We start from the raw sequence: 19320 nt of genomic DNA on the forward strand, positions 1-19320 counted from the left end.
GTAAAGTGAAACGTTCTCCAGGCATTCACCAGGCATGACCTGGCCAAAGATTGACCGTCTCTCCAAACTTACATAATCGGTATTTCAAAAGGGAAGCCCCGCTTGGAGCGTTGATACTGTCAAGCTCTGTATATTGGCCTGAGGAATCATTTAAAATAACTCATATGGGTCAACTCTTTAGGTCCACGATGCGCCTTTAATGTAAGCAAAGTGCAAAAAACCACCAAACTTCTACATGAAAAAGATTCAAATAAATAAAATAGTAATAACCGTAAATATTCCTTCTACAGTATTTCATGTAATTTACCATTTAAATGAAATATAATTGAAAATGTATGCACCGATATTGATTACTGTCAGAATGACGATGCATCAATGCATCAATTATTTCTCCTATTCCACTCAGAACTTTATAATGACTCCCAGCAAGGCCAGTTTGTCTGACAGAACATGCATGTGCACCTAAACCTTTATGTAAGCAGTGCCATCCTGATGCCAACCCAGAGGCCTAAACCCTGAAGGCTGGAGTAGCAACCAATGACCAAAGCCCAACGACACACCAAAGACCCAGTAGCCCAAAGGGGGATCCACATTTTCAGTCCAGACCAGTGTGGTGCAGTGGTCCATCCACCCTCCACGCCAATGCATGTTGCATGTTCTCCTTGTGCTTTCTTTAGGAGCTCTGATTTCTTCCCAATTGGAAGAATTGGAGACACTAAATTGTGTGAGTCGGTTGAGTGGTTGGCGCTCTGTTTGCTTTTGCCTTAATTGCAATAGATTGGCCTCCCTCATCCAGGGTGTAACCCCACCTATACCTGCTGAAAGCTGGAGACAAGGACCAGCAGACCCCTGTACAATAAACAGCTCAGAAGATGATTCAATGTTCTGAGATACAGTATAGTGCTTCAAATAATAAAGAAAAGTAAAAGTGTGAGCATGAACTTTTCACTGGTGATTATCAGAAGGTTAGAATTGTATTAAGAATGTCTTAAAAAAAAGAACTATAGTTTTTTTAAGTTCCCTCAATGATCCTTTTACACTAATCAGTGCTTCTTAAATGGGGGTACACGATGGCACTACCCGGGGTACTTTAAAGAGAGGAACAGAGAGTGGGAAACTAACAAATTAAAGCATAAAAATATTGGGTTTTATAATATTTATTTTTCGTTAAAAATGATAATACAGTAATGATGGAAATGATATTGATTAGAACATGAACTGAAAATAGAAGGTCCCACATGAGACCGCAGATGACCAGTAATGATACAAACTATAGAAATAAATCTATTCAAGAGGCACAAAATGCTGTTTCATTCCAATAAGATTCTTTAAAATGTGTGTTATTACTCATTCATTCCATCATTATGCTCTACGAGTACAGTACTCTACTAGAAGTATGTATTCATATAGTGGGAGCTTAGGTAGAGTTGTCAATAATGGCCAAATGAGTGTGTTTGAAGGTTGGACGTACAAAGAGGTGGACATACTCTGTACTCTGTAGTGTTTTAAAGGGGCATATTTGTGGGTGCAAAGTAAAATAGTGTGCGCGATTTCCCTGCGATTTGCTCCTCAAACACACACACGCACACACACACGCACACACACAGAACCTTTTTGCTTTTTTAGATAGATCGCTGTTTTTTCATAGTATTCTGAGAAAAATGCTGTACTCGGACCAAAGGAGTACTTGGATTCAGAAGTAAGAGAAAGGCAGTAACTCAGCCAAAAAAGTTTGAGAACCACTAACTGATGAATTATATAAGATTCAGGTTCAGTTTTAGGATACTTAATTTATTCCCGAGGGGCAATTCAGTTTGCAGTAGTGGGTTGGGTTGCAGCGAGAGACAGAACATTACACACACATCCACATTTCATCTTATCAGTCAGTCACTGTACAGGAGAAAAACAGAATCAGAATTGTCTTTTATTTCCAAGTACATTTACATATATGAGGAATTTGTCTTGGTGTATTGGTGCAAAAGAAAAAAACAAGACTAAAATAACAAGTACTTAAATAAAATAAAATATGAGAAGCAATTAACCATTATATAAAATATAATTTAAACATGAAATGTACAGCCATGAAGTAGCTACAGTAGTTACGACATTGCTACAAAGTGTAATAGTGGTAATACAAGCTTTCTAGCTTGATGGCGGAAAGAATAAAAGAGTTTGCGTACCTCTCATCTCTCTTTAAGAACATGATGTGGATGGCCAATGATGTCCTTTGCTTTTTGGAGCACCTGTCTGCTCCATAGAGAGTGCAAATCAGGAATCTGCACACACATGATCCTGGCACAATGTTAAGTGTCGTTTTTACAATGTTAAGTGTCGCTCCTGCCTGTGTTATCTTTACATGTTATTTTGTGCCTTTTCTTGACTGAGGTGCTTGCTTAAGCCTCTTTTCATACCAAATACTTTTGTTCGCTAGTGCTGCGAGAAATGTTTTTGCAACAGTTTGATGACTGAACAAATACAAATGTGGAGCTTTTCCAGCCTTGCTTCAATGCTCTCTGTCAACACGTTAAATCAAAAGCCGATTAATCATTATAAAGAAGAATGGGTGGAAACGAGATGTCGGTGCTGCATTAATGAGCGTCTGTGGGAGGTGATTAATGAAGACAAAGGAGAAATCTGACACTAGATGTTATCTAGGACTGAGGACATAGTATGTTTTAGATGAGCCAAATTGGCTGTACTTTAATATATTCATACACATGCTGTATTTTATGTTTAGTAAATTATGTAAAGGCTACAGGGCTGAGGAAAAACACTTTAATGCTTCAGTCATCTGTTTTGAAACTGAGAAGATCAACTTCGTGTCGCAGATCACAAGCAAATCGTGAAAGCTTCAGAGGGAATAATTGGATTTTGGGAAAAATAATTGTGACAAGTCAGGTGCCATCGGCTGTTATGGTAAGTGTTGTTTACCTAACCCAGTTTAGACCTGAAGCCACACAGGCCATTCTTTCATAAAGGGGAAACACGTTGAAATGTTTTATTATTCAAAGGCCTTCTGCTGACATCTACGTGGAGTTCTATGAACTAATGTCCAAGTTGTACAAGCAATCTAAAAAGACAGGGAACCAAATGTAGCATCAGGTTGGGACCAGTTAGTCATGCTCTACTGGGGGCAACTTTAGGTAAAGGAGCCTGTCTCCATTGGTGACATAAATATGTGTCTGATCGTGTCTGATTCTGGAAAAGTATCTGTTCTCATTCTATTGGATCTAAGTGCCGCATTTGACACTGTAGATCATACAATTTTGTTGCACAGATTGCAAACATGGGTTGGACTAAATGGAAAAGTAATGCAATGGTTTAAGTCATACTTGGAGGAGAGAAGTTATTTTGTAAGCATTGGAAACTTTGAATCTGACAGATTACCAACGTCCTGTGGGGTTCCTCAGGGCTCTGTTCTTGGACCCCTTCTGTTTAGCCTTTATATGCTTCCTTTAGGACAAATTTTACAGAACTGTAAGGTTGATTATCAGAGCTACGCAGATGACACACAACTATATCTATCACTGAACCCAGATGACTATGGTCCCATTGAGGTGTTGTGTGACTGCTTAGAAAAAGTAAACTGCTGGATGAGTGAAAACTTCCTTCAACTAAACCATGACAAGACGGAGGTGATTGTCTTTGGTAAAAAGGAAAAGAGGACTGCTGTCAGCAATTATCTTTAGTCTTGATCTTTAAAAGCTAAAGACCAAGTCAAAAACCTTGGTGTTCTGATTGACTCAGATCTGACATTCAGCAGTCAGATCAAATCTATCACAAAAACAGCTTCTACCACCTAAAGAACATCTCCAGAGTGAAAGGTTTAATGGCTCAGAAAGACCAGGAGAAACTGGTCCATGCTTTTATCTCCAGCAGACTGGACTATTGTAATGGTCTTCATCAAACATCTACAGCTGGTTCAGAACACTGCAGCTCGGGTCTTAACCAGAACAAAGAGGTCAGAACACATTAGTCCAGTTTTAAAGTCTTTACACTGGCTCCCAGTCAGCCTCAGAATAAACTTTAAAGTTCTGCTGCTGGTGTATAAATCTGTGAATAGGTTTCGTCCAGAATACATCAGTGACATGTTAGTCAGGTATGAACTCAGCAGGTCTCTCAGATCTATGGACACAGGTCAGATAGTGGAGCCCAGAGCTCACAGTAAACATGGTGATGCTGCTTTTAGTTGTTATGCTGCAAAGAAGTGGAACAAACTGCAGCAGAGCTAAAGTCAGCATCACATGTGAACATTTTTAAATCAAAATTAAAGGCACTTTTTTTCTCTACTGCGTATGATTGAGAGAGAGATTTTTGGTTATGTTGTTGATGTAATGTGTTTGTTGATGATTTGAATGGATTTTACTGATGATTTTAAATGTTGTTATTGATTTTAAGCAATTGAATGTTTTATCATTTAAAGCACATTGAGTTGCCTTGTGTATGAAATGCACTAAACAAATAAATTTGCCTTGCCTTGCCTTTACCCTGTAAATGTTTCTATTGTTTGCAAAAGCGTTAAATTGCACAGCAAATTTGATTTAGTTCTCATCTTTTGACTTAAATGCAACTTAATTTTTGTCCAAATGTAGTCATCAGGATTAATTCAGTTATAGTCTAAATCATGGTGTCGGACTCATCTTAGCTTGAGGGCCACATACGACCCAGTTTGTTTTTAAGTGGGCCGGACCAGAAGAACCTATAATTTTGTAAAAAGCAGTTTTTTTCACGTGTAGGATTTTTTTTTTTTGAAGTCTCCTATAAAGTCCTGAATGTCAAGCAAGTGGTCAAAATTTCTTGAATTCACAATACATTTTCTTGAAATTTGAATTCTGTTGGATTTTTTACGAAAATTTTTTCGATTTTAATGTTGCTGCAAGTAATGTAGCTAGTACTGCGATCCTCATTGTATTTTGGTGGAGTTATTTAAATGGAGGGACTGTGATATCGTCTAAGAGTCAGACTAGATGCGAGCGCAGCTGGCTCAAGTGTTGTAGGGGGGTCCTGGGGCATCCTCCCCTGGACCCCTCTATAATACTCGCAACAAAATGTTTAACTCTCTTTGTTACTGGCTTACTTTAAAGCCAAAGGTTATTTGGAAAAAACAACACAAAAAGCACCCTACGCTGGTTGAACACACCGTAGGGGATCAAAGTCACACCGTAGGAGGCCGCTACAAAAATGTGGTCGACGAAAACTACAGCAAAACTTTTTAGTCAACAACATTAACATTGGTTTGCAAATGTAACAATGAGTGAAAATAACATCGGAGCGTCCTGTGGCGCGTGACGTGTAACTTATCAACAATCTGAAACCTGAATTTCAGAACATCACAGAATATGTTTGTTTGATGGACTTCATAGAAACCAAGTAAGACAGCGGACTAAACTGGAATTGAAAATTTATTAGAAAACTTTATTCTTAGTACATCAAAACAATGCAAATGCAGAGTCCCATTGTTGTTGTACGGTGACATTAACACTAAGTGAAGGAAAGCTCTCAGACATTTTGGATTTGCTTGCAAAGAAAAGTAAAAACATGTCAAATAACACGCCTTTTTATAGGAAAGCAGATGTGCAAAAATGAAAACATTTGAGCAGAAACTTCTTTGTCTAAGTCATTGCAGAAAGCTTTAAAGGAGAAGAACCGGTGGACATTGTGTCTTTGGTAGATTGCAGTGCAATTATATTGAGGATGAAGAAAAAACTGTGACGTTGTTGGTGCTTCACCAGCTGTCAGACGGCTGTAGCAAATCCTATTCTATTATTTTGGCGATCAAACTCTGTGTAGTAGCGAGCGATGAAGTTGGCACCCAGAATCCAGATGGGTCCTGTGGGGGGAGGCACATCCAGGCCCCTGAAGGTGACAATGCAGACGTCTCCTTCGATCTGGGAATGCTGGGAATCAGTGCAAAGAGGAGTTAGCCACTTTTTAAAAGGACTGGTACACAACAGCATTATAAGTACAAAGAATGAATGAATACTCTAAAATGGCTTAGAGTGGTGTTGGCAGTAAATAGGGTGAGGCCTTTCTGAAATGGTTTCTTTGATGATAGTTGGGAGGGGGTTGAGCTTTGTTTTGAAAACTTTTGTCTGTTTTTGTTTTGAACATGTGTAGAACTTTAAATCTCAACAACGTTAGGGTATACGCAGAGTTTGCGGGAGGTAGTGTTCAAAAGTGTTTGAAAAAATACAATATAATGTACATATAAGTGCCATAAAACACAGTGGCTGTACAAAATATCTATCTACCTCAGGTGTGTAGTATAAGTTTTCAGTGAAACGGTCCCAAAATTTTGAGACTTTAGGTTGGTTCTTCTTCTGTTGCACAATTCTTTGTCACAATGTAAATGGTGAAGCAACAGTGCACCCAGCAGGTCATGTATGGTACTGCAGCAAAAACAAAGCAGAAAGCGGCCGCCGGCCTGATTTTATCATGAATTTACAACATTAAACGGCGCGTCAACGCAAATTTTTGTTGTCAACATTATAACGTGTTCCTAATCATTTTTGCATTATTGTATATGTTGGCGCGGATCTCGAGATGGTTCATATATTTAATTCTATTTTTACTTTTGACCCCCCAACGGCCAGAATCTCAAACTCCGCCTATGTGTAAGGGCTGGGTTAAAAAAAATAAATCGATTTAACAGTTTGAATGCATCCCTTGGATAGCCCAATACTGATCCTAAAATCGATCATTTAATACGTCTTTTCTACCACATGTAATGCAGTGTTCTCGGCTCAGTTCTTTCTGTACAATAAACATGAATATGTTTAGTTTGTTTCTAGTATTTACAGCACGAGTTCTCTGAGGATCGCTTTCATATTAAAGTATGATTGGTACTGTGATTGAAACATCGAATCGATAACGAATCAAAACTCAACATTTGTAATCGAATCAATAATTAGCTCTAAACATAATCAAACATAAAAACGTATGAATACAGTTAGATTCACTGAAGATTGGCTAAGTCTTAAGAAATAAAAGACTGAAAAAAAAACCTTTAATTTCATCTTTGCAAATTTGAGATGAATCCGGAATTCAGTTTTTTCAGATATCCATGCACACCCTGATCTGCTCACATACAGTCGTATGACGACATTATACGCTGGGCCAAGGCTGGGAAAATTGTTATGAAACCTTATACAAACAAACCCTGAAGGCAAAAAAATTAAAAAAAACAAAAACTCATAATGTACAATGTTTTGACATTGTATGGTTTTCGTTAAACCTGTGTAGTGTTGGCAACCGCTCCAATATCAGATCCAAGAGAAAATGAATTTTTCATGACTGCTGTTGCTTTTCCTCAAACTGCATTTTAGAAAATCAGCTTTTTCACTGACAGCCTCAGATCAGTGGAGCTAATGAAACAAGGGCCACAGTAGAATTCTCTGTAATGACCCAGTGTGACTAAATCCAAAAATTGAACTGAAAAGCTAATGTTGTGTGAGGTGTATGCCAGCAGTCTTCAGATGAATAGAATACATTATGCAGAATTTTGGATATCATTTAGGGTATGAGGGTTACAATTTAGTTTAAATTCAATATGTCTTTTACCGTTTATGTTTCCAAAGCAGGACAAAAAAAAAGAAAAAGAAAATGTAATATTGTAACAAAAATATTCACATGAATAGCCTTGAAAATATAAATGTGATCAGTAACTTGTGGTTTGAGCGTCAATTGTGGCTCAATGGTTTGTCAGATTCAATCAGATTCAATCAGAAAAAGGCTTAAAACATGTAACGAGTAAAAAGTCAAAGCTTGACTGATGCTACTAGCAACACAAAATTGTCAAATAGTAGATTTAGCTTCACTCTAAAAGTCTACTCGAGCACACACTAGTAAAACAGTGTGTGAAAGCTTTACGCTCACGTGAAAAGATTTATGTGCGCACACACACAAACATGCTAATGCGAGGTAAACTCAGACCGTGACACTGGTTCACTTGACGGAGGTTTTGTTTAGTCATGAGTCCGTTTTGTCCGACAAATGACAGTCTTTCCTGTTACCAGATACCCTACTGTGAGACCTGAGGGTGCCCTAAAACGTACACCATATGCCAGTGTTGTTGTCGGGTAATGTTGCACACGTATACATTGACATGTTGACATTTCGGCACCAGCAGTCACAGACTCTGATATGTCACAGATTTCAGTGTATCACTTTACTTTTACAATAAAGTATTGTGTATGTATTTACGCACTGGCATAAAACTTTAAAGTGCTCACATAAAACAGTTTTAAAAAGTTTTAGTTTAGTTTAGTTTTCTTTAGAACGACAAAGTATGTAGTTAAATATAGCAATAGTACATTGTTAAATAATGAACAGTTTATATAATAAATCCTGTTTGTGAAAATTGGAGGAGAGGAGAAGTGTAAGTAGGTAAAAGAGTTATGTTGAATGAACCAGGATTTAATGATCCTTCGTACCCATAAAATATAATCCTCCTGGGTAAGTGAGTACTCCTGACCGCCCAGGAGAAACGTGACACTTGGCAAACTCTTCACAGTCTCACAGTCCACTTTGTACTGTCAATGCAGAGGAAAATGGTGATAATAGACTTTAAACAGACGCATATGTTAGTCTTTGCGGTAAAACTATTCAGTGTATAGGAAAGCTCACTCCGCTCTCATCTTGCTGTGCCCCAATGGTTTTCATCAGCATGGACACGGAGGAGGCGGGGCCTGTGATGAAGGAGGAGCCTGTGTCAATCACTGCTGTGCAGCCCTCAGCACAAAACATCATCTCCATCCCCACAGAAACTCTGGGAAACATGAACATTAGAGAGTTTCTGAATGACAGCACAGAGACACACTGAGACCAAGCCATGAGGCGCTGAGCTCACCCTTTCATCATCACCTCCCATTTACCCATTTCTCTGGTGTCCAGGTAATTGAATCCTCCAGTGTAGTAGTTTGGGTCGGTTCCACCGAGAACCAGCTCTCCACCTGGAAGGTGTTTGGGGTCCCTGAAACGATAAATGGAAGTACCCTCAATTGTATCCTGCTCTGCACATTGTCATCAGTACTGAAGGTCAAATGTGCCACTCAGTATAATTCAAAAAAATTATATATATTTCAAATACACAAAATGACTTCAAAAACAAAACACAGACAAAAAAAAAAGATGAGCAAAATGACGACAACAAAAGAACTAACACAAAATGAATCCAGAAACAGACAAGATAACCTAAATATATATATATATATAATGTATATATATGCTAATTCAGGGAAATACACAAAAGCCTTTTATTTTATTTTATTTTGATTTTGTTTGTTTAGTTTTGTGAGTAATTATTTTGTTATTTGTCATACCTGTTCTCTTTTTTCCAAGTTTATTATTATTCTCTCTATATTTAGTACCTTTTACATTGTAGGTTGCTTTTTAAAATCTAACCAGGGACACCAGATGAAAACTAGCCTCTTGTGGCTAACTCTGGCTCATTTACAATGCATTGTCCCTTTTGAATAATCAACAAATTAAAATTCAAATATTTCAACATCGCTCAAAATAACAAAAATACACAAAAACTGAATGTATCAATATTGATGAATCTCGTATTGGGCTTAACCTTAGACATGTTGATCCCAAAATAGCACTCACCCCTTCCCTCTGTTCACGCCCACCATTATTATACTTAAGAAGGGTGCTGTGTTTGAGGCATTTATTATTTTTAGAGATAATAGCATTTATTGAAAAAAAAACAACTTCATACTTAACCATAGATATAAAGTTTTTTATTATATTTTTATACATTATATTTTTTTTTTTTGCAATTTTTGTCTTAAAAACACAATTAAGAGATTTTTTTTCCAAAAAATAAGGTACATTTTGTATTCTGAAGGTAGATGTTTAGATTTACTAGTTATTAAAACCACTGTTATATGTCAAGATAACAGTATATCCAAAATATGTGGTTATAACTGGAGTCAATGGGACAAAGTCGGTCCCAAACACATAGAGTGTCGGTACATTTTATATCTTCTGTTCTACACATCTCGCAATAAAAGTGATCATGGAATCACGGACTTGACATTAAAAGAAAACTCCTGGCCAAGGTTCATACAATTAATCTTTAAACTGAATGAGATATTTAGGATTTAAAAAACTGAATAAGCTGAAGGTACACGTTTTTCCCCACAAATAGGAATTTAAAATTGCACATCATTATCATGTTTAAAGAGGTTCTCCTGAGCGGTCCTTTCTTCTGATAGATTATTAGACTATGTGTGAAAATGTTTGGCACCCAGAGGAAGAAAAAAGAAAGTGTCTGTTTGTGCGGTTGCCGTATACGGACAACCCCCGGTGCTATTGGTATGGTTACCGAAGTAAACGTACGTAGCATTTTAGGGTTAGAGTTAGGATCAGGTAAGCAACCGTACGGATAGCCACTGCCAAAAAGAAAATTAACACCTCGTCAACGAAAGTGTTTTGTAATGGTCCCTTAGAAAACACCCCAAATCTGGACATAGTCAGAGAAACATGAGAAACATATTAAGGAGTGACTGGAAGAGAGGACATGAAACATCAGGGCACCAAATTGGTTCAGGGCCCACCTGCTGTAGTAGACGGAGAACACCTCCTCTTTGAGGACTTGCTGAGACATGATGCGATCGAACACGGGCATTATGCCATCGATGGCCACGTTGGGGTAACCCATCCCTAGAACGCCGTCAAACTTAGCAAAAATGAAGGGCATGGCTGACAGTGATGTGGCCTCAGCAAAGACCTGAACCACAGGGATGCCCCCCACCTCCATGTATCACAGAGAGAGAGTGTCAAGGTAGAGGTCACACGCTTCACTGAAATCATCTCACTCACAAAAGCAGACAATGACTCACCACAACCACGTCCTCGCTCAGGAATCCCCGGATGTTTCCCGATGCGTATTGGATGGAAAACCCAGTCCCGTTTTCCAGATAGGTATGAGATTTAGATGCATCATACCTGTTGTGAGTAACTAAAAGTTCAAAATGCATTTGAGTCGTGAAGCAATCACATCACTGGAAACATCAGTTCATTCACAGGGGCACTAGAGGCCAGCATAGGGGGTGTAATGGTTAGGATGGTTGTGGGTTTAAACCTTAGGGGTTCACACTCTGGAATAACAGGAAATTAGGAATAAGCCAAATATTCCTACAAATGATCCATTCAATAACTCGTAATATGTTAAGTGGATTGGGTAAACTACTTCACTGTGCGTTCAAAATCGATTATCATTAATGATTCAGATATTGGATTATTGCTGATATGCCAAAATCTCATTTGGCCGATAGCCGATATTTTCCCCCTACATCTAATTACAGAGATCTGGTTTCCGTACATATGAAATTATTCTGCAGACTCTTGATCATGTTGGCCACAAATACCTTGCGGAAATAAATAAATAGAATTATTTTGACAACATTTTAACCAAAGATAGACCATACGCCATGGGGAAAGATTTCATTACGTCTTAGAGGAGATCCAGATCAATATACTGATTCTGGATCAGTTTAACAATTCAAAAACAGTCCCTATCTGTCATTATTGGCAAAGTTTTAAAATGTCATATCTCTGTTTGTAATTGACCAATCTTTATGAAATTAGACTCAGTTATGTCTCAGTTATCTTTGTTCTCGAATAGATATGATTATTACCGCAACAAGTTTCATCCGTATCAATTCAAATTGTGCATTTTATCATGATTTCTCCCAAAAATGGGGGTGTGCATTCATTTGGACCTACTGTATGGTTATTTATGGGGATAGAAATTGCTTCCATGCCTTTAAAGTGTGATGTACTATTATCAGATAACTGTGAATATCTGGCAAAAACGAGATTTGGCTGTTTGTAGAGATTTTCTCTCTCTCAGGGCTTTTGTTATTGTTCACTTTGATTCTGGTCATTGAAAGAAGGTCTTCAGAACATTCACACTATTAATTAATATTAATGTTATGTTTTCATTCCTTAAGAAGTCTCCCGTGAACCTATCTTGCCCTCTCATTGTGTTGAGTACATTCTACTGCGGTGCGACTGCTGCTTGTTTGGTTGCCTGTGGTTTATTTTGGCCAGAAGAAGTGAGAGTGAAGGAAAACCACAGGTCTCACATCGTAGAGAGAGCGAACGGAAGTGGACATAAATCTACTCTGAGGTCATTGTTAGTCGTTGGTGTTTAATCATCTTACAACAGGCTGTGGAGAAGGGCGAGCAGCTCTGGGAGGGCACCCACAGGTTGGCAGAGCCGGTGTCAAACACCACGTTGAACATCTGAGCCGGAGAGCCGATGCTGATTTCCCCAAAATACTGAGACTTTTAGGAGAAAAGAAAAAAACAGAGATTTTATCAGAAAAAAACAACTTCCAAAAATTGATCAAAAAGTGAGTGTAAGTAACGGAATGTAGGGTCATGACTCCAAAACACCAAGTCGTTCAAAGAATAAAAAGCTGCTGTTTATTCTGGATCATCAGGACACTTATCTGAATAATAATAATGATACATCAATTTTTTATAGCGCTTTTTTGGACGCTCAAAGATGCTTTACAAAATCAAGGGTTATTTTTTCATTCCACACTTACGAAGACTGATGATCTTCCACGATGAATGTATTTAACCATCAAAACTAGGGGTGGAGCAGAGGGTGTTCTAAGGGTAGGGCAACCATCAACTACGATTTACTAAAACCACGATAAAGCTGCGATTAGGCCACTGATACTCAACATGTAGCTCTTTATGTCTTAATTTCAATTATTATTCTGCCAGAAAACCTTAAAAGTCAGAAACTTTTTAACCCCTTTTTACCTTTTTCTTTGGCCATTTTGCAACTTCCATTGTCTCATTTTTGCCCCTTGTTGCTAAAAATTGTACAGTTTTTTGTTTTTTCAAATTTTTGCATAATTCTTTTTGCCAATAAATATACCTTTTTCTTATTTCTTTGTCAATTTTTTAACCATTTTTGCCACTTTTCATCCAAATAAGCTACCTTTTGCCCAATAAATAATTTTTTTCCTTACATTTTGCCTCTTTTTGTTCCACGTTTGCCTTTGTTCACTATTGTTTGTCACATTTTGCTCATTTCAGCTGCCTTTTGCCATCACATAACACTTGTTTACTCTTTTTTGTCAATTTCTTTTGCCACTCTTGACTGCTTTTGGTCACTTTTTATTAACTTTTCACTCTTCTTTCCTGATTTTTGCCACTTTTGGACAATGTTTTGCCACCTGTTACTCATTTTTTTTATCACTTTTGCAAATAAATATACCCTTTTCCTATTTTTGTCCATTTGTTCAAGTTTTTTTTTTTGACGCTTTTATCCAATTTTTTTCTATTCTTATCCATTTTTTTTTTTGCCACTTTTCATCCAAATAAGCTACATTTTGCCCAATAAATATCACTAGTTTCCTTTTTCACCCTACATTTTGCCTATTTTTGTTCCACATTTTTGCCCTTGTTGTTACTACCCATTTCCGCTTTCCTCTCTAACACCCATGTCATTTTTTTTTTTTTTTGCCACACTTGATTGCTTTTGGCCAATTTTATTAACTTTTTACTCTTTTCTTGCCACATTTTTGCCACTTTTGGGCATTTTTTTTGCCACCTGTTACTCATTTTTTTGTCACTTTACTCATCACTGGCAGCTCTTTGTTTCCCTTCTTGGAACAGCATATTCGTCAAATGGCTGGCTGTGATTGGCTTGATCACCATTCAGTCAATCTAACTGGATGACCTTTTGTTTTTATGTCGCGTCCCCCGCATCCCCCTCGGGTGAGACGTGCCTGATCAAAACTGACATCTGTATTTGTCTTCGAGCTCAAAGAACAAACCCACATGTCTTCAGTTTATTGCCGCTATGCTTTTGTTGGCTTTTAAACCCATCCATCTATTTTCATATCGCTTATTCCCGTTTGGTTTTTAAACCTTTCACGATAAACACACAGTCGTGGCCAGATTTTTGTGAAATGATCTGGCTCTCAAACTTTTTTGGCTCAAGTACCCCTTTCTATTACTTTTGAATGCAAGTACCCTCTTATGTCCGACTGCAACATTTTGCTCAGAATACTATGAAACAACTATAGAGCATAATGATGAAATGAATATTTTAAATAATATAATTCCGTAAATAAGTGAAAGAAACAGTATTTAGTGCCTCCTGAATTATTATGAATTATTTTTATAGTTTTTTTAATCATTTCTATCATCAATTTGTGTGTTTTTAGTGTGATTTTGTGTATTTTGTTGTTGTTTCTGTTCTTTTTATTATTCAGTGTATTTTTCTCCTATTTTGGGTGTTTTTCTTGTCATTTTTGTGTGTTGTTGGTATTATTTAAATTGTTCTCTCTCAGTGTGTGTGTTTTTGGTGTCGTTTGGTTGTTTCTTACGTTGTTTTGTATGTTTCTCTGTTATTGTTGTGTATTTTATCGTGCTCTTGTGTATTTTTTTTTCATTAAGTGTGTCTTTGTTGTAATTTTGTGTGTTGCTGGTAATAGTCAGTATTTTTCTATCTTAGTGTGTGTGTGTGTGTGTGTGTGTGTGTGTGTGTGTGTTTTGGTGTCACTGTGTATTTTGTTGTTATTTCTCTGTTCTTTTTATTATTAGGTATATTTTTCTCTTATTTTGTGTGTTTTTGTTGTCGTTTAGTGAGTTGCTGGTAATATTCAGTGTGACTATCATTTTTGAACTAAAATAAACATTGCAAAAACCCCATATTTTTGATGATTTCATTTACACATTTTCCTCTCTCTCTCTGTCTAAAGTACCCCCCTGTAGTGTCATCGCGTACCCCCATTTGAGAAACACTGATCTAATGAATGCAGCCCTTACGTCTAGGTAGTTTGTCAGCGGTGTGGGAACGGTGCCATTGTTGGTATCAGTGGAGCCTTTCTGGGCCAGCTCCGTCAACACCTGCTCCACAGAAACTCCCATGTCCTGCAACGTCTCTCTGATGGAGGGCATCCTCTTCAGAGCTATTCTATACACACACACACGCACACGCACACACACACACACACACACACACACACACACACACACACACACACACACACACACACACACACACACAATGAGAAATTTAAGCACAGAACACTAAAAACATGCTAGAGGTCTAGAGGTTCCTGAAGCATATGTTGGGTATTTTGGTGTTCATCCCATTATAATGTCTTTGATTAAAAAAATAAATAAAAAATAAAAAACAGGTGGTTTTTCTTTCTGCCTCTAGCAGAGAGAAAGACCATTATGAACTCAGGCATGTGTTGAAATGCTTTTTTTTTGGAAAAATGTGCTGCTCTGCTGTGGCTTTAGGTCACCCAAACTGAGGCTGATTTGTTGTCTTAATCCTGCATGCAAATAAAGAGATATATTTACCTTTTCAGAGAATAACTCGTGGTTATAGTCAAAGACAGAGCAGCAAAAGCCATCAAGTAATTCAGCAACATTGCCATGGTGGTTCCGTTGAGTTATAGTAACTGGGATATCCAGGTGAAAAGAAGTCTTCCTGGGTTGGTTGTGGGAGTCTTTGGGCTCTTATTTATACTGCGTCCTCCTCACAGAAAGGCCCCTGGCTCTAGCCCGTAGCTTCCCCTAAGGTGACCACATGAAAACATCCCACCCCAACGAGCACCCTTCCCCACCCTCACCCCAGTGGTTCTGTCACACAACCCTTCATGCGATAAACAGGTCTCAGGGAGACGTGAACTTTGACCTCTGACGACGCAAGGCAGGGGTCGTGGAGCAGCAGAGCTGGACTTCCTCGTCTGCCAGACTGTGAGAAACTTTAAAGAAGATGAAAGATTTTAGTGAGAGTAAAAGCAGTTGGTAGTTGTTAACTCCAGAGAATGAGATAATCCTTCTCAGCTGCTTTTACACTTTAGGGCAAATATTCTTGTTTTTCAAAATATCAAGGAAACATTAACGTACAGGCTCAGTTCATCTTTCGGGTCCATTTTCCCACCTTATCTTATTCTTTCAAAATGTTTTCTCTGATGTGAAATGGATTACAAGTACTGACGTCACTTTAATTGAGTTGTTTTTATGGGTACTTGAACATTTTTGAGTATAATTTTAAACCTAAGTGTGTTTTAAAGTAAGTGTATTTATAAGATTCAAGATTAGTAAAGAAACATGTTATTCCTACTTTGCTCACCACACTGGATGCCACAGAAAAAAACGAAAATTCAAAACGAAACAAAGAACAAAACCAACAATTAAAGAGAATGGTATAATAACAATAATTATAATCATTTAAAAAGTAATAAAGATATATGTACAAAGTAGAAAAAATAGAAAAGGCAAATATAAAGTGCATTTTCCACCTTGTACATACAACTGTTATTAAGTAAATTATTATTTTTTGTGATTTTTTTTTATTTCCGTTTCATGGCAAATTGAACATAATTCATTTTCGTAGTCGTGCCATTTCTGATCAACGCCACTTTCTTTGGTTGAGGTTGTGTTTTCTACCTATTATTGTTGTTACCCACAGGGAACATTTGGCATGACTTTGTTTTAGAATTCATAAATGTAACTTTAACTAGAGCCTGATCATTTCAATTCAATTTCAATTCATTGGTATTATTTTATTTTAAAAAAGAAATGTACATTTTGACAAACCTTTTTTATTTTATACAGATGCCTTTGTGGAAAATAAATTAAGTTCCAATTGTCCAAGATTTTCTCTCTTCCTTCCTAAGTTTATACATGAGATGTATCGATCCAAAAAAAATGTCCAAATCGATTTTTTTAAGTCATGGTTTTTAATGAGATGTTTTTTTTTAAAAGAAGTAAAGAAATTTCATGGCACATTGAACATAATCCATATGTTTTTAGTCGTGCCATTTCTGATCCAAACCCAGTCACTTTCTTTGGTTGAGGTTGTGGTTTATGAAATTGTTACCCACATGGTACATTTGGCACTGATTTAGAGTTTATAATATAATACTAGGAGCCTGAGATTTTGTTTTATTTTAAATTGAAATCGTTGGTGTTATTTTATTTTGAAAATAATTGGACATTCTTCTTCTTTCTTTGACATTGGCCTGTTGCAACCAACTTTAATAGGTGCATATGGCCAGCTAATGTACATTATTTATTTTATTACTCTGTGCAAGTCATTAGTGAGTTTTAATTTTACACAGATGCTTTTGTGAAAAATAAATGAAGTTCCAATTGAGCAGGATTTGGTCTCTTCTTTTTTAAGTTTATACATGAGATGTTTTAGATTTATTACCAAAAATAAACATGGGGGTACTTATTAATCATTAATTAGTTGCTTATAAGCATGGAAATTAGTAACATCTTAATTAGTCATTATTACATATTTATTAATGCCTTATTCTGCATGGCCGTATTATACAACCAGTAAGCCATTAACTAAGAGTTTTCCCTCAATAACGTCTGAATTATTACATATTAGTAGTAAGTGAGGAAGTTGTTGTATATTGTCACGGCAAATTTGCGGTTGACCTCATTTGGAGACATGATTTATTGCTCTGGTTGAATGATGGAGTCCAGTCGAAGCATTGATGATTTTATAAAAAAAGATTTATTATAAAATTAAATAAAAAAGGAGTAAAAAATAAGCTTCCATCCTGTGGAATGAAAGGCAAAAGGCTCGTGGCAGAGCAAAAAGGCAAGACCCACTCTAACTAACAGTTTCACAGCTTAAGCTTTTATACAGATAACAGAAAAAGTTCCACCCTGAGGTGAGGAGAAGGAGGGAGTCAGATGCCCAACAGTGGAAACGTTTGAGGATGATGAAGACGTGTATATTATGAGGAAAGTTAAGCGCCACTCTTATCTATCCTTGATAGCGTGTGTGCGTGTATATCTGCATGTGAGTTTGAGTTCAGCAGAGACTCTGTGTTGCACTGTGGACACAATACGATCTGTACTGTTTAATCTAACATGACTCAGCTGTTCAAAAGTGCAAAGAGTAATGGAGTCATCATGTATTAAAACATGACAAATTGTACACATGAACACACATTTGACGATATGATGATGAATATAATAATTGCCATAACAATATGAGTTATGATCTCAATAAATTAGGGTTAGGATTAGGATTAGCGTTAACCCTAATCCTAACCCTAACCCTGTTTGAACTGCAAGACTGCCATTAAGTGTATAGAAGGCATTAATAAGTACTTATTGATAAGTAATTAAGAGCCAATATGTTACTAATGCTATTGAGCAACTAATTAATGGTTAATAAGTGTTCCCTAAACTAAAGTGTGACCGTTTACTTTGAGTACCATTTAATCGTGCTATTTTTTACTTGTACTTGAGTATTTTATGAATGACTTCCTTGTACTTATATTTGAGTACAATTTCAATCAGTACTTCTACTTGAGTAGCATTTATCAGTATCTTTACACCTCTGCTTTGAGTCTATATCCCTGATTTCTACGTGAGAGAGAGAGAGAGCGAGCGCATGTTAGGTGTGATAGATGGCAGCGTATGATGTGCTTTTCTCGGGCAGCGTTTGGACTAAACAGTTTTGGACAATGGACAGCGAGCGCTTGATTCACACCCAATGTGAGGGTCGTGCCTTCACTGTTACTGGCTCAGATGTGAGGAATTCTATGGTTATCAGCTCTGATAACACCATATTTTACCACAAATATTAAAGCTGCAAACAAAAGTCAATTTAACAAGTGATCAAATCGGTTTAATGGAAATACTGTACAGTTTAGTAAACCATACTCCACAGCATCAGTTGTTTAAATGAATGTACTCATTGTGGCACGTCAGCCAAAACCTGATCTTTACTTACTCTTTAAATAGTTAAATCTTTTCATGGATTTTTAGAACACAAATGATAACCTCTGAAAACAAACAAGCAATGTTCTTCAACCTTGGGGTCGTGATCCCATGTGGGGTCGCCTGAAATGTCTAGTATTTGATAGAAAAAAATTACTGATTCAAATTGTCATTATTCATTTTATTTATTATTGTTCTTTTTCAAATTAAAATGCCACACACATTCTCAAACAGTTGTATTTTATACTTTCATTTGCACAAATATAGATTTAGTTAAAAAAAAAAATGAAGTATAAAAATATCTAAGCAAGCGCATTTTGTCACTCTGCGCACAATCCTAGCTTTACTCTGTAAAACAAACATGATCAAAAACTAATTCTAGAGGAAAAATGTCTCTGGAGTCGCCAGAAATTAGTGATGTAAAAATGGGGTCACCACCTGAAAAAGCACTGTGTGGCCTTTTAAAAAAAATATTATTAATATTTTTGCATGTACAGTATATGTAATATATTTTCATAATCATTCAACTCGCTCTTGACTACGTTTTATGCATGTTTTTACATTTCTGGCTCGAGG

The 19320-nt window shown here is 37.0% G+C and overlaps 1 protein-coding gene across 2 annotated transcripts; it reads right to left on the reverse strand.

Moving 5' to 3' along the window:
• Window positions 1–5394: 5394 nt before the first annotated feature.
• ren (renin) lies at window positions 5395–15477 on the reverse strand. 2 transcript variants are annotated; one of them, XM_028453772.1, is made up of 9 exons: window positions 15349–15477; window positions 14806–14953; window positions 12174–12297; window positions 10848–10966; window positions 10563–10735; window positions 8849–8971; window positions 8626–8767; window positions 8433–8531; window positions 5395–5897 (listed from the first exon to the last, which is right to left on the reverse strand). In XM_028453772.1, the coding sequence occupies exons 1-9, from the start codon at window positions 15423–15425 to the stop codon at window positions 5736–5738; spliced, it is 1167 nt and encodes a 388-aa protein (XP_028309573.1). In that variant the 5' UTR covers window positions 15426–15477; the 3' UTR covers window positions 5395–5735. The 2 variants fall into 2 exon arrangements, with proteins under 2 accessions (XP_028309573.1, XP_028309572.1); XM_028453771.1 differs by having other exon boundaries at window positions 10563–10759.
• Between the last annotated feature and the right edge of the window lie 3843 nt (window positions 15478–19320).

The sequence above is a fragment of the Gouania willdenowi genome, chromosome 7 (assembly GCF_900634775.1).
Source record: "Gouania willdenowi chromosome 7, fGouWil2.1, whole genome shotgun sequence".
NCBI classification, from domain to species: domain Eukaryota; kingdom Metazoa; phylum Chordata; class Actinopteri; order Blenniiformes; family Gobiesocidae; genus Gouania; species Gouania willdenowi.